A 13,251-nucleotide genomic window follows, 5' to 3' on the forward strand; every position below is an offset into this window, starting at 1 on the left:
AAGAATATCTTACGCTTAACCGTGGCAGATGACAGGCTTTCTGCTCTTGCAATTACCATCGAAAACAAGATTGCCAAATCCTTGGACTATGACCCATTATAATTTGTGCAGAACAAGGCTCGAAAGAACCGCTTTGCGTAATTATGGAATAGATGTCCACACTGTCACTTTAGACCTATGTATACACAGTGGTAGGCGCAGCTAATGTAAAAGTTAGCTTTCAACAAAAAATCAGCGGATTTCCAATAAATTTACTTTCGCTAACGAGTGCGCTAAGATTTCTAAATATTAACGAAAGCTAATCCGCTAACCAAAGCGTTAGCTTCGCTAATTAGCGGTTAGCGGAACTGTGCCCTCTACTGTGTATACATAATACGAACCCTGCATGTTGTGTAAAATAAATACCACATTCCAGTTTCTGTGTTGGAAGGGGCCCCGGACTTATGTTCGGAGGGAGCCACGTTCTTTGTTGCTACGGCCCTGGTGTAGATGTATGATCGTGCTTTCCAACGATGGCAATATTTTTAAAATCCGAGCAGAAACGAGAAAACTACAGCAAGTTTAGTGGAAGCACTATTTACCGATCACAGCAAACAGGGGGTGGTTTAGATCGATTCGCCTTTACAATGCATTGGAAAAAAGTGTCGCCCAGCGGCTACGTTTGAACGACGATTGCCCGTTTTGTAGATAAGATATAAACCTGAAACTCTCCACGTGCATAAAGCAAGACATACTCTTTGTAGTTGCGTTAGATTGGTACTTTTATTGTAAAAATTAAAATGCGAGCAGAAATTAGATAGCTCCAACACATTTAGTTGCAAACGTTTCATATTTTTATTTTTAAAGTTTAATTTGGTAAATTTTTAGTTGAATTGATGCAATTTGGTAAATTTTATGTCATTCTAGGTAGTTATATTTAACACTCGACGTTGGTTTAATGTTTTTATTGTAAAAACACAGTAAAATTGTCAAAAAATCCATATCCATTCCGCTTCATCACCTTCATTCCGCCGCTTTTCAGCATCTTTTTTTTCACCCCTTATGTAGTAGTTGCGTCCGTTTTGTGACGTCATGTTGACCAGGGTGGCGGACAGCGCTTCCACTTTTGTGGTAATTACCACAACTGTGGAATTTTCATCATGCTTGTGGTAAAAATGTGGAAATGAAAAATTTGTGGTAAAAATGTGGTAATATGGAAATTTTGTGTGGAAATGTTGCCAAAATGTGGAAATTATAAATTTTGAAAATTTGACATAAAATACTATCAATAAATAAGAACATTTAAACTGTTGTCCTCCAAAATCGAACAGATATGCAAAAAACTACTTATAACAGCATGTGACTAGCATGTTCCGCTGTTTTCGGTTTGATTTTGGAATGCGTCCTGACTTTTGACTTTGAAGGTAGGGTGACCATGTGATCATATTCATAGTCAAGATGTCTTTCAGATTCTAGCTGCGGTGTCAAGTACAGCGCTTTGCAGTGGCGTAGCCAGGGGGGTTTGGGGGTTACAACCCCCCTTTGGCACGCGTGTGACGTCACGATATTGAGAATGATGCTTTCAGTCTCTATGTCTCTAAAACAAAGTTTTCCTAATTTTAAACGAAACTGCATTAAAAGAGCGAGTTTTGCGAATACTAAACATTCAAATATCTCAGCCAGGAATTAGCAACAAGAAAACACAGAGACTTAGCTTTATTACCGAAAAATCCCCAAGAAAACATGATCTTATTCTTTTGCTATGCCACCAGACAGCACCATTTTACAGGAATATTCATACCCACATTTTTGTTGAAAATGCTTTCAGAATGCACCAAATTTAAAGGGGACCTGAAATGAAAAATGAAAATTTTTTTGGTGATTCTTTAGTGTTTAAGCATTACCTTTTTCGAAAAATTTTTTTGATAAACTTTTTTGTTTGGCAAATATAACGAAAAGAAAATCAGCCACCGGATGGCGCTATGTGCCTTATGACGTGTTTGGTTGTTCACTCAGTTGGCAGCTTCATACATTAACACTGGAAGCGTTGCACAAGTCGTAATCTTTGAAAATGTCTGAAATCAGAAAAGGATTTTTGTTTGAACCAAAAAGATATTGCCTTGACAGAGATGATTGTGATTCGGATTCGAGCTCTGGCAGTGCCAGCTCCGACAGCAGTCGGATGGAGAATTTGAAATGGTGTAGGTGTGGAAATTGTGCAATCATGCCAACAATGATGGAAAATGAATGTTGCCAGGAGATTGACGCCGTGGTAGCCAAAACGGACATAGCCCGCCAATGCATAAACCAGGTCGGCAGCTTTGAAAAGATATGCCTGGATACAGAAGTCTTAGAAGCAATTATGGCTGCACTAAAGGATGTGGTTGGCGAAGATCTCCGAGATCCAATCTCAAACAGGTCAGTTTAGATAATTGTAAAATATTATCCAAACTTTGCAGTTTTAGAAACCACATGGTGAACTTTGTTGATATATATGTGTGTTACACATAGCCTATGGTAGTGTAAAATCCAGAGACCAGAGTTACTTACGGTAGCCTACCGGTACCACTGTACAGTGTACATGCACCCTTGCCTGGGTCACAAATCCCAAGGTTTCCATTCTTACCCTATGTTGTAAAGTTCTAGCCTAGCCCTAGGGCTTTTCTACATTGTGATTTACTGAAAATGTTGCAATGAAAAAAAATGATGATTTTACACTTCTCGGTAAATCACATTTTCTTTTACAGGTTGTACAGATGTGTTGCTTATCGCAGCTTCAACTTCTGGATATATGGAAAATTGGGTCAAAAGAGGCGTAAAGTAATTCCTGCCTGTGCAGTCCTTGCAATCCGCAACAGATTTCCTGAAGAAGATGGCCAGTACGAAGGATACAAAGAAGCCATTGATGACCACTTGCCTGATGATTTTTAATGAAAGTGAAAGTTATCTTGCTGTTTATTGTACCATTAATAAAAATTCTTTTGTAAATACAGTTTTCACCTCTCTAGAGTTTTGCTTGGGACAGTATTTATATTCAAACTGTTGAAAGAAATTTACACCAGTCTTGTTTGACAAGGAAGTAATAGTTGAAAGATTGAAATGTCCTTCCATTCGTGATGAATTCATTATGAAACATTACAGGGTTAAGAAACTTTTTTTAGTCCTGGGCAAAGATCAAAACGCTACTCTTATTCCTAACTTTAATCCCAACTCTGGCAACACCTGATTGTAACCATGGCATTAAGCGTGGAAAAATAGCCACTTCCAATTGAGTACATGGTGAGGAAAAATGTGCAAACACTGATAAAATACAACTTTAGTATAAACATTTCACTTACAACATTTAAAATCATAAGGCTACATGGAATCGCCTATATTATAAGACCGTATTCATTTCTTTTTTAAATTAAACAAAGATGATTAATACTCAGGGTTGTCAGATTAGTTGTAGCCTTCCCTTCCAGATTGCATGCCAGATTGATTCTAAATTATTCTAAATTTATTCTAGACATTTCATTTCAAGTCTAAAACAAAATACCATTAAATACGCAGTGTATATTGTAAATATGATATAACTTACAATAAGTAGTGGTGAGAATCTTCATGTTGAATTGAAAATATCCCTAAGATAAGATGATGCCAGCACATTTTTTATCAAGTTTTGTAGCCTTTGTTCACCCCAATTTTATGTCTGTGCCTGCATGCTTGTTGAAAAAGTTTGTCAAATGATTGGCAGTGTAAACGATGTATGCTGACACATGAACACAGCAAGCGAAAGAGCAACTGTTTTTTCTTTATATCATCAGAATTCTTGAAAAATGTACGTAGGGTTGCCTCCTGCTGAGAAGCCTTGCCCAGTTTTTGCCCGTTTGTGTAAGAGCTACCTTTAATAAGTTAATCGCTGTATATCTGCTAAAAAATTTCAAAATGTACGTACATACAAATATTAGCTTACCCTAAAAGTGTTTCCAGAAAGCACTACATATTTATAATCCATTATTTGAGTGTAATTTTGCAAAAATTTTCCAGGGGACATGCCCTCGGACCCCCTAGAATACGCGTGCCTTCGGAACGTTCTTACTCCCCACGAGTTTTATTGCTTCCCTTCAATCCCTTGCTCAACCCACCAGGATACGCCACTGCGTAGAGCCATATTCTTCCTACAATAAACTTCACATACGCTTGGATTTTTGAACTTCTTATCTAACTGCTTCGATGCAACAAAATATGAAAATCAATAAATATCGTACCGGTACTTAACAACAACTACGGTACTGCATTCTGTAACAACCTAAAAACATAACAGATTAAAAGTAAACTTAACATACATGGAAATACAACCCAGTGTTAAGTGAGCGGAAAGTCCTGTCAGCTAACTAGGTTGCGTCACACTTCTCACAGACAGGCTTTCGTGCCAGAGAGCATGCAATTCAGCAACACAGTTTCAATAAAAGAGACGGAACTAGGGCAGAAAGTTACGCGCACGCGTTGCAGCTACTAAATGCAATGAAAAAAAGACAATTACCGAAACAATCTAGACTTGTCTAAACAATCCCAATTTGCTTCTAAAAATTATTCCAGATTCCAGACATTTTTTTTCCCTACTAGACAGTTCGTTTTGATTCCAGATCTGGAATCAATTATTCCAATCTGACAACCCTGTTAATACTGCTGCAACGCCGACATTGTTAGGCCTATGTGTTTCCGGTGGCTCCAGGTCCCCTGCTGCCATCCGGGCAAGCATATTAACCCTTGAAAGGGGGTTTTCACGACTGCCAAGTCGCTCATTGTTGCCTGGTTTCGGAGAATGTTTGAAGTTCCTTGATTGGGGTAGGATCTCTTCACAAATATATAGAAAATAATGTAACGCAGTCGAACATCTGTAGGAGCAGATAAACCTCCACGAACAGCTAACTCAAACAACTGGGCATATTCCTCTGGTACACAGTCCTGGATTTTACGTACATTTATATCTTGCACAAGCAATTCTTTGCAAGCTGAGCACTTTCTTATTACACTATATAGTGTAAACATAGCCACAGCCTAATTATAAAGTGTAAAGACAGCATAACCTGGCTTCATCTGCTTAACATAACCTAGCATAACATAACCTAGCTAATCTGCTTGGTGTCGACCAACATTGCAATTGTTTTCTATAGCAGCTAGTTTTGTACGTGCAACCATTCCCTCATAACTGAATGCCAGCCTCTTAGGTACATACTTCAGGATTACATTGTGAAACACTTCAGGGTCACCGGTGCGAACAAATTCGGTGAGCTGAAAAACACAACCAAGTAGCAGCAAATCAGTGCAAATTTCATAATTAGCAATGAGAAAAGTTAGTTTTGCTTAGTATTGTATTATTAATAAACATTCTTTTGTAAATACAGTTTCCACCTCGCCAGTTTTAAGTTTGCTTACCAGGTCCGTTTATCCAATACAATGGTTTGCAATGCCTTGTGAAATGCAAAGCCTTGTTTCAGCCAATCCTTATCACGTTCTTCGTCTTCAGTAAGCCTCTACAAGCATGCGAAACTGCCAGGAACAACCAATCAAGGCTTTGTCAGTCCGAGGATAAAGATTCAAAACCAGCCAAACCAACCAACCAACCAACCTATTCAACTTAGTGGTTCTGAATTCTGCACAACCAAACACGTCATCAAAGTTTTTGACTAATCAGAATCCTTTAAATCAATATCCCTTTTATTAGGTTTTTTAGCTAATGACAAACTCCAAAAAAATTTTATTGTTACAAATCGCTTTTTCTCATAAAGATCTATGAATACAAAAGCTATATATTTTCGTTGCAGTGCACCTTTAAAGTAATTTTTCAAAATTTTCTGGGGAGGCCCCCCCAGCCGCTGGGTGTCGGCCCGGCGGCCGTCAAAACCTCCCCTTTCAAAATTCCTGGCTAAGCTACTGGTACTTTGCTTTCTTATTTCGGACGTTCTGTTAATAAACTGAGTAGTTGTTTTAGGCCTTATTTTACACTACATAGTGTAAATATAACCAAATAATAGCGTTGCCGGATAAGGAATTCTGTCATAATTTGAGAAAAGTTTAAAGCTGTTGAAAACAAAAACTTGCATTTTAGAAAATTGTTTAGTACTGGGTAAAGATCAAAACCCTAACCTTATTCCTAATTCTTACCTTAACCCTTACTAACTTTAATCCTAACTCTGACAACACCTGATAGTAACTATGGCAACAAGTGGGTAAAAATAGCCACTGTTTTAATGTAAAAGTAAGTCGAAATACGGTTAAGATCGGGTAAAAAATCACAGTAAAAAATGTGGTAATCTGAGGACAAATGTGGTAATACAAGTGGTAATCTAGCTTTGTAAAAGTGGAAGCACTGGTGGCGGATTCTATACTTGCACCGCATTTTCTTATGAATATAGGCCATGACTATGCTATAATGTCAACAAAACTTTTGAATGTAATGTAAAGGCAAACTAAACGTGGTAGCCTATAGGTTTCATCGAAAGGAAATATGTTTGAAATCGCCTAGTTGTTTAAGTTAAACTTCGGTACAGTAGCCTAGCTACCGGCCAGCAATAATTGTCATTTTTACATCGTTTCAACGTCGCCAGACGTTGAAGTCGTGTAAAAAGGGAACTTTTGCTGACCAGGTATAGGTTGCAACTGAGAAATATTTACAAAAGCCTTTCGATTTGTTCAAAGAACCGAATTAGCCTAACAGTTCGTATTTACATTGATTTAATGTCTGAATACGTTGAATCACTCAGTTGGCCTATCGTTTTCCTTTACATTGATTTCATGTCTGAACGGGTTGATTCAATGCAAAAAAACTTGCTGACTGGCGCGCTTGTAAATGCAATGGTCATTTCGACGATCAATTGCAACACCGATTTGCTCCAAAATTTCAAACTGCGTTTCAATAGTTTAGCAACCTATTTTTTCATTACCATGGCAACAAGACAAAGAGGAGAACTCCTTTTTCAAAGTGCTGGCTTAAGCGATAAATATTTACATCGGAATTCAAAAAATGCTGTGAAAATTTTTTCATCTCTAAATCATCAACTACGTCAAAGCTTACTGCTGCTAGCTCAAGTTGACTAGATGAACAGAGAAATCGTCAAGGTCAAGCAGTGCTGGTTAAGTGTGCGCTTGAGCAATGCATTGCTTTGTAGCGGCATCTAGTGGATATAATATTTTTCAAACAACAAGATTTTGACAATCGGAAACTTCACTCTATTAATCTCGGTAACCGGTCCTGTGTCAGCTGTTCAAACACACAAGAATCAAGCCAAGTTGGTCATGTTCAAATTTAAGCGAGTTGCCCCAAAAAACGAAGGAAATTGAAGCAAGCTAAAACTTAGACAAGACACCAGTGAAATGCAGAGCGGTAATTAAAAACTGGTCTTCGAGTCGAAAGTGCTGTAGCCTGGTGATGCGGTACTGATGAGCCCAGCCTTATGGGAAAAACACCAGTTGGTACCTCTGTCAATTCGTGCTAAAATCGGCTGCCGAGAAAACATGCAGTTTCAAAGCTTAGCGTAAAATGTCACACAGACGCAATAAAATATTCGAAAACTATGACACAAAATTGATTTCAAAACAGCGTCGCGGCAAAGAAAGTTTCCGTCTGTACAAAAAAAACTTTCATTGCGGATGTTTCTGTTTCAAAGACGGATTTTTTAAGTGGTAAAAACTTTTAGCGTGTGCTGATTTCCTGTTTCCGTAACCATCGCGACGTTAAGTGTAGGTTACTGTAATTGACTTGAAACACGCCATTTGTATGCTTTTATTGCGTGCATAATTTAATCAGGCTAATCTCATCACACAACTTTGCAAACAGACAACTCTGACATTTACGTTTCTTTTTATGCTACAACATATTGTAATTATTGTGACAATATATGTTTGCAATGGTTATACCTGATGTGCCTACTGCAAGACACTTTCAAAAGCAAACAAAACAATATTGCAAATAAACATTAATCTTAATTTGGTAGAGACAAGGGCAGTGGCCAATGTAAGACTTCTTTGAGGGGCGCATTACTATAGGCCTATTTGTTTTTTGAATAAACTTTGAATTGTTTTGATTTTGCATTGAAGACAAGTAATACTTGAAACCACCAATCCTTTCTGTGAATGTTGAAGTTGGAGCGACTAATTGGTAGCAAACAGCATTTCAATTTTATCGAATTCAGATAAAGTCTATGAAAGGTGGTGCAAAAGCCATGAAGCCGCAAAGTGTGCTGTCACCTATAGACATCAATGCTGGCTACAAGCAAGTTATCAATCATTTATAATTTTTATTTGCCGTTTTAGCTGATGGGGCCGAGGGTCAATCCTTTTGCTACCCCAGCTTCACGACATTCCCTGTCTACACTGGAAAGCTGGAAGAAATGTTCTACTGAAACGAAGCCTGGTGGGTGAACTTAGCAGTTGGATCTCAGCTGGAACAAACGGGTGCCTTGAAGTCAATTGCGGTATCACTTACTGAGATGGTTTATTGAGGTGAATGCATGGGCAGCGTTATCCGTGGACGTCGCTATAATAGCATCTGGACTGGAAGCCAAATGCCACCGGACAAGATGAGGCTCAAACAGGATTGCCATTTTGGCGGATTTAATGTTAAATTTGAAAATTTCGACGTTTTTAATGGATTCTCAAGTTGACCACTGGCCAAAGGTGTTGCGACCGTGCCATGTTTTAACTTGAGAATCCATTAAAAACGTCGAATTTCTCAAATTTAACATTAAATCTGCCAAAATGGCAATCCTGTTTGAGCCTCATCTTGTCCAGTGGCATTGGATAATGCGTCGACGCAATTGAAAGAACCCAAACTGTGCCTCTCACCATCAGATCCTTTGAGATGATCATTTGGAACCTGAAGCTAGGCCAACCTCTAAACAAACTAACACTAAAGAATACCTGTGTTTTCTTAGTTCTGCGGTTCCCAGAAAACATTCCGGGTTCTGTAATTATTTTGTAACCGCCGGTATCCACCCTCTGGTCTCCCTGTGAAGGCTTTTGTCTATCCGACAAGGACGTCGCCATGAGCTATGTTGGGAGAGAAATCGCCTCCTTTAAAAATTGTCTTGCCCCACCCAAAAAAAATTTTCATACTATTACAACGTTTTAATGACATTGTATTTCATGCTGAAAGACGCTTCATAAAAAAACTTTGTTTCAATCAAAAGATATATCCAGAGAAGTTGAAACTCTTGTTGGAATTCAACTTGAAGGACACTCCCGTAATTTTTTCCTGTTAAATTAAAAAATGTAGCAGTATTTTGTCATAAAATGTGTGTTTTTTTTGCATTATTTACTCACTTATGGAAGTTTTGTCACAGTTTTCCCAAAAACCAGACACAAGAAAATAATAATTGTTATTTATCGTAGGTGCTGCAACAAAGCAGCGCTTCAAAGAACAAAAACACGATTCATCAAAAACAGGGAAATATAATTCAAATTCTTAAAAATAAATAAAATAAATGCTCTTTTTAATGAACTTATCGTAGAAAACAATTCATACGGAAACCCTGAACAAGATTGTAACAACTTAACTACCTCTTTACACACATTAGCGAAAAATTAACTTTTCACATGAAATAAAAGTTGAACTTTGACTCATTCATTGGGCCTTCGTGCTAGGAACTAGCACATCTTGGAATCGGTTAATCTGTTTCTCTCCTCTCAACACGTACAAACCAACGGAGACGGTTAATTGGATCGTAAGACATCCTCAATCTTTGGCAAGCCAGGTTGGCAGGTAGAGTGCCAGAGCTGGTGTACTGGATCTCTTGTGGTTTGATGTTGCCAGGGCCGTAAAGAGGATAATTTGGGCCCAGTAACAATGAGATCCTCGGACCCTAAACCAAGACAAGTTTACAAAAACGCATTATATCTAAACAATATGCTGTGGTACTTAACGTTCTCGGACCCCTTGAACCTCTAAAATCAACTTGGGCCTGGGTAAAAAAATACTCCCTGGACGCTCATCTGAACGCTATTGGATGTTGCAGATCCATCTTTGCATTTCCACTTCTTGTAATTCTCTCCATGTGATTTTTCACATTATTATTTCTTTTGCCTTAGGCCACTGTTACAAGCATACCAAGCAAGGAAAGGTGCGGTACAGGTTCACTGCGCCACAGCTGTAGTTCGGGCCTAGACTTTGGAAGAATGTAATGCAAGAGGGATTTTAAAACCGTGTGTTGCCGAAAAAAAATTGATCTGTACAAACCAAATTTTTGCTTCCTTTGTTTTTGCTTGATAAACAAAGGGTTTATTAAATAGTAAACACTAATACCACGTGCTAATTTCCTGCTTTCGTAACCATTATGATGCAGGCTAAGTGTGAGTTAGGCTACTTCATTTCAAATACGCCATTTGTATTCTTTATTATATCGTGCATAAGTGGCTTCCTTACATTTCAAAAATCATGCAAACAAGATATGAAGCTCAGAAACGTGGCCCAACGTCACACCCGCATAGATCACTACCTAGGTTTATTTTTGCTCTGATACTGAAGGTATAAATGGTGTCTGAACGGACAATGTTATCTAATTTGTTCATCTGGTAATTGTCTATGCGTAGTAGACCAGATCAAAAACCATAAATTTTGAAATTTTTTAGCTTCTCGCATTGTTTCCCATGATTTTGACTATGAGAAATCCGAAAATGAAAACCATTTTGCTCTCAAATGATGTAATATCCTGCCTCAACAGGCCTAAACATTTCCATTTTTGCTCAAATTACCCATTTTTGATCTGTTAGGCTAAGCCATGATCCTGAGGGTGGAAGTTTTTATTTCAACTGAAAACTCTTTCATCTAATGCCTTACTGAAAATGCCTTACTCACAAGTAAAAATTACCTTTTCGATATTTGACAAGATTTTGAAATGTGTGCGGCATTAAGAGGCAGCACTTTGCGCCACTAGTGGTGAAAAAGAATTTTGATTATTTCAGGCAAAACATGCACATCTTTTGAAATTTCTCAATGGATCTAGTCCGAGAGAAAGAGACTTCAGATTTGTGACAATGACGTCAATATGAGGTCATAAAAATCCACAATGACGCCATCTTAAAATTTGAACTTTGCACAGTCAATAATGATCTATTAGAAGGCAAAAGCTTAGCACATCAGTCTGTAAGCTAGAAAATGGCTATCATACATGAATGAATATTAAAAATGTGCTGCTGCACATCTACTGTAAATGGACACATAAACTTAACAAAAATAAACATTGAATGCAATTAATTTGTAAATTAGTAAATTTAGATTCTTCCAATAGTGTTTTCGATCAAATTCTTGTTTCAAAATGTTCAATACCCTTTTAAGTGATAGCGAACAAAAAAATTAAAAAAGAATAAAAAGTAAACATTTTGAAAAAAATTCTGCTACTTACCTGGATGTTTCGGAGAACACAGGTTAATGGCAAAGAATTGAAGTGAACGTTGTTTCATCAGAGATTGATGTGATTACAGGCTCTACTGCTACCCAGCGGCCGTCGAAAGTACAATCTACACGGCTTTAGGCAATTGTATAGTGAATATGAAATGAATTCACAAAAAAGATGTCAATAGATTTTTATTAGACGAGACGACAGATAAGACGACATATAGAGAGACGACATATATAGGTGAGACGACCATTTATTAGGTTTTTCTGACACTGAGTAAGTCAAGAGATGCAAATAGAGAAAACAATCAAGGTAACACTGGCCGAGAAAAGAAACCATAATGTAGAAACATAGCCTACATATATTGATTTCCATAAAGGATAGGGGATCTCCTGACTAAGAAGCAGCAGGCCAGCGATTCTCCATCAAGTATCAATTACCGTAATCATTGTTTCTACAAAAATAAATAAATGGATAATCAGCAGAGCCCTATTGGCATAATGCATTTCGCTCCACAACTGCAGAGTATTATTAGTGCCTAAAAAGCAAACATACGAAATCATTACCTAAAAGCTGTCACTAAATAAATAAATCTGCAGTAGCCTAACTAAGATACTGGCCAAGACTAACTGGTAGAATACTGCGTAAAAATTTATACTGCGTAAAAATTTACAGGTTGCGTAAAGTATTTATAGGCAAATTTAAACTAAACTCCACGAACCTAACTACTATGACAAAATAATGAGAGACAATGCGCAAAAACAAACCAAGGTTGATGAGAGTCGAATGGCTAAAACAATACGTACAAAATGAAACTGTGTGAAGGTAGCATGTCAAAATAAAACTGAGTGACAGAACATGGCAAAAAACGATGTGTCCATGACCTAAGTGTAAAGTGCAAATCAATAAGATAGCGCAGCGATGAATTCACAATGAAAGGAAGCTGGAAAAGCAGGACCACCGAACCGAATCCTCTACTTTAGAAGAGGCAAAATCATTCTGAATATCTTGATGTTAATCGAAGATTTTATCAGTGAAGCCCATTTATCTTCGCACATGTGGCTGGCAGCAGTGGCCGAGTGGTTAGCGCGTTGGGCTCGCAATCGAGAGCCTGCATGTTCGACTCCAACCACCCGCACTTGCTGTTGTTTCTCTGGGCAAGAAACTTTACGATAATTGCCGCTACCCAGTGATCGATTTCGATGGTTTAAAACAGCCGAGTGTGTTTTGAAGATTGTCCGAAAGTGCAATGGAACGGTAGTTAGTCAGGGTGTTGCCAAGAGTGAGAGGTCTTTTATATACAATGCATGCTGTCGGTTGTAGGGCCTTTTCCTTGGCAGTAAGTTTCATGGTAGTGGAAAATTGGAAGGAACGGTTTGGCCCCAAGAATCACAAAACTACCAATAAACGCACAATTCCAGTTAATCTTGGCCAGTAGCCTATCTAATTAGTTAGGCTACTGCAGATTTATTTATTTATTTATTTAGTGACAGCTTTTAGGTAATGCTTTCGTATGTTTGCTTTTTAGGCACTATAATGATGCTCTGCAGTTGTAGAGCGAAATGCATATGCCAACAGGGCTCTGCTGATTTTCCATTTATTTATTTTTGTAGAAACATAATTTATGTAGAATAAACCTAAATTTACAACATTAGGTTCTATGCTTCACCAATATCGAAATATGTTGAAAAAAGATTCCGGATAAATTGTTTATCTTCAATCTTTAATATTTCCTCCAGAACTATCAACAATTGTCCGTGCAGTTGTTGTTTAGCTACCGAACGAGATATCAATGATCATGACAGGAACAGGAAAATTAGTTTCGCCCCGAACATCCCGCTTTTAACTATATAACTCGTGGCAAACCGAATATTGTCATTAAGTTAAATACAAA

General features: G+C 37.8%; 1 protein-coding gene across 1 annotated transcript; it reads left to right on the forward strand.

The window, feature by feature from the left end:
* Positions 1 to 2,050: 2,050 nt before the first annotated feature.
* LOC145785915 (uncharacterized) lies at positions 2,051 to 2,910 on the forward strand. Its single transcript, XM_082597610.1, has 2 exons — positions 2,051 to 2,397; positions 2,727 to 2,910. Exons 1-2 carry the CDS (start codon positions 2,051 to 2,053, stop codon positions 2,908 to 2,910), a joined length of 531 nt encoding a protein of 176 aa, XP_082453736.1.
* Positions 2,911 to 13,251: the final 10,341 nt, after the last annotated feature.

This window comes from Aplidium turbinatum, chromosome 16 (assembly GCF_918807975.1).
Source record: "Aplidium turbinatum chromosome 16, kaAplTurb1.1, whole genome shotgun sequence".
NCBI classification, from domain to species: Eukaryota; Metazoa; Chordata; class Ascidiacea; order Aplousobranchia; family Polyclinidae; genus Aplidium; species Aplidium turbinatum.

Bases quoted from the DNA above. Each gene is read 5' to 3' on its own strand.
- LOC145785915 (XM_082597610.1), top strand. From the start codon at position 2,051: ATGTCTGAAATCAGAAAAGGATTTTTGTTTGAACCAAAAAGATATTGC. The intron at 2,398-2,726 runs GTCAGTTTAGAT...TTTCTTTTACAG, and splicing joins CGAGATCCAATCTCAAACAG to GTTGTACAGATGTGTTGCTT.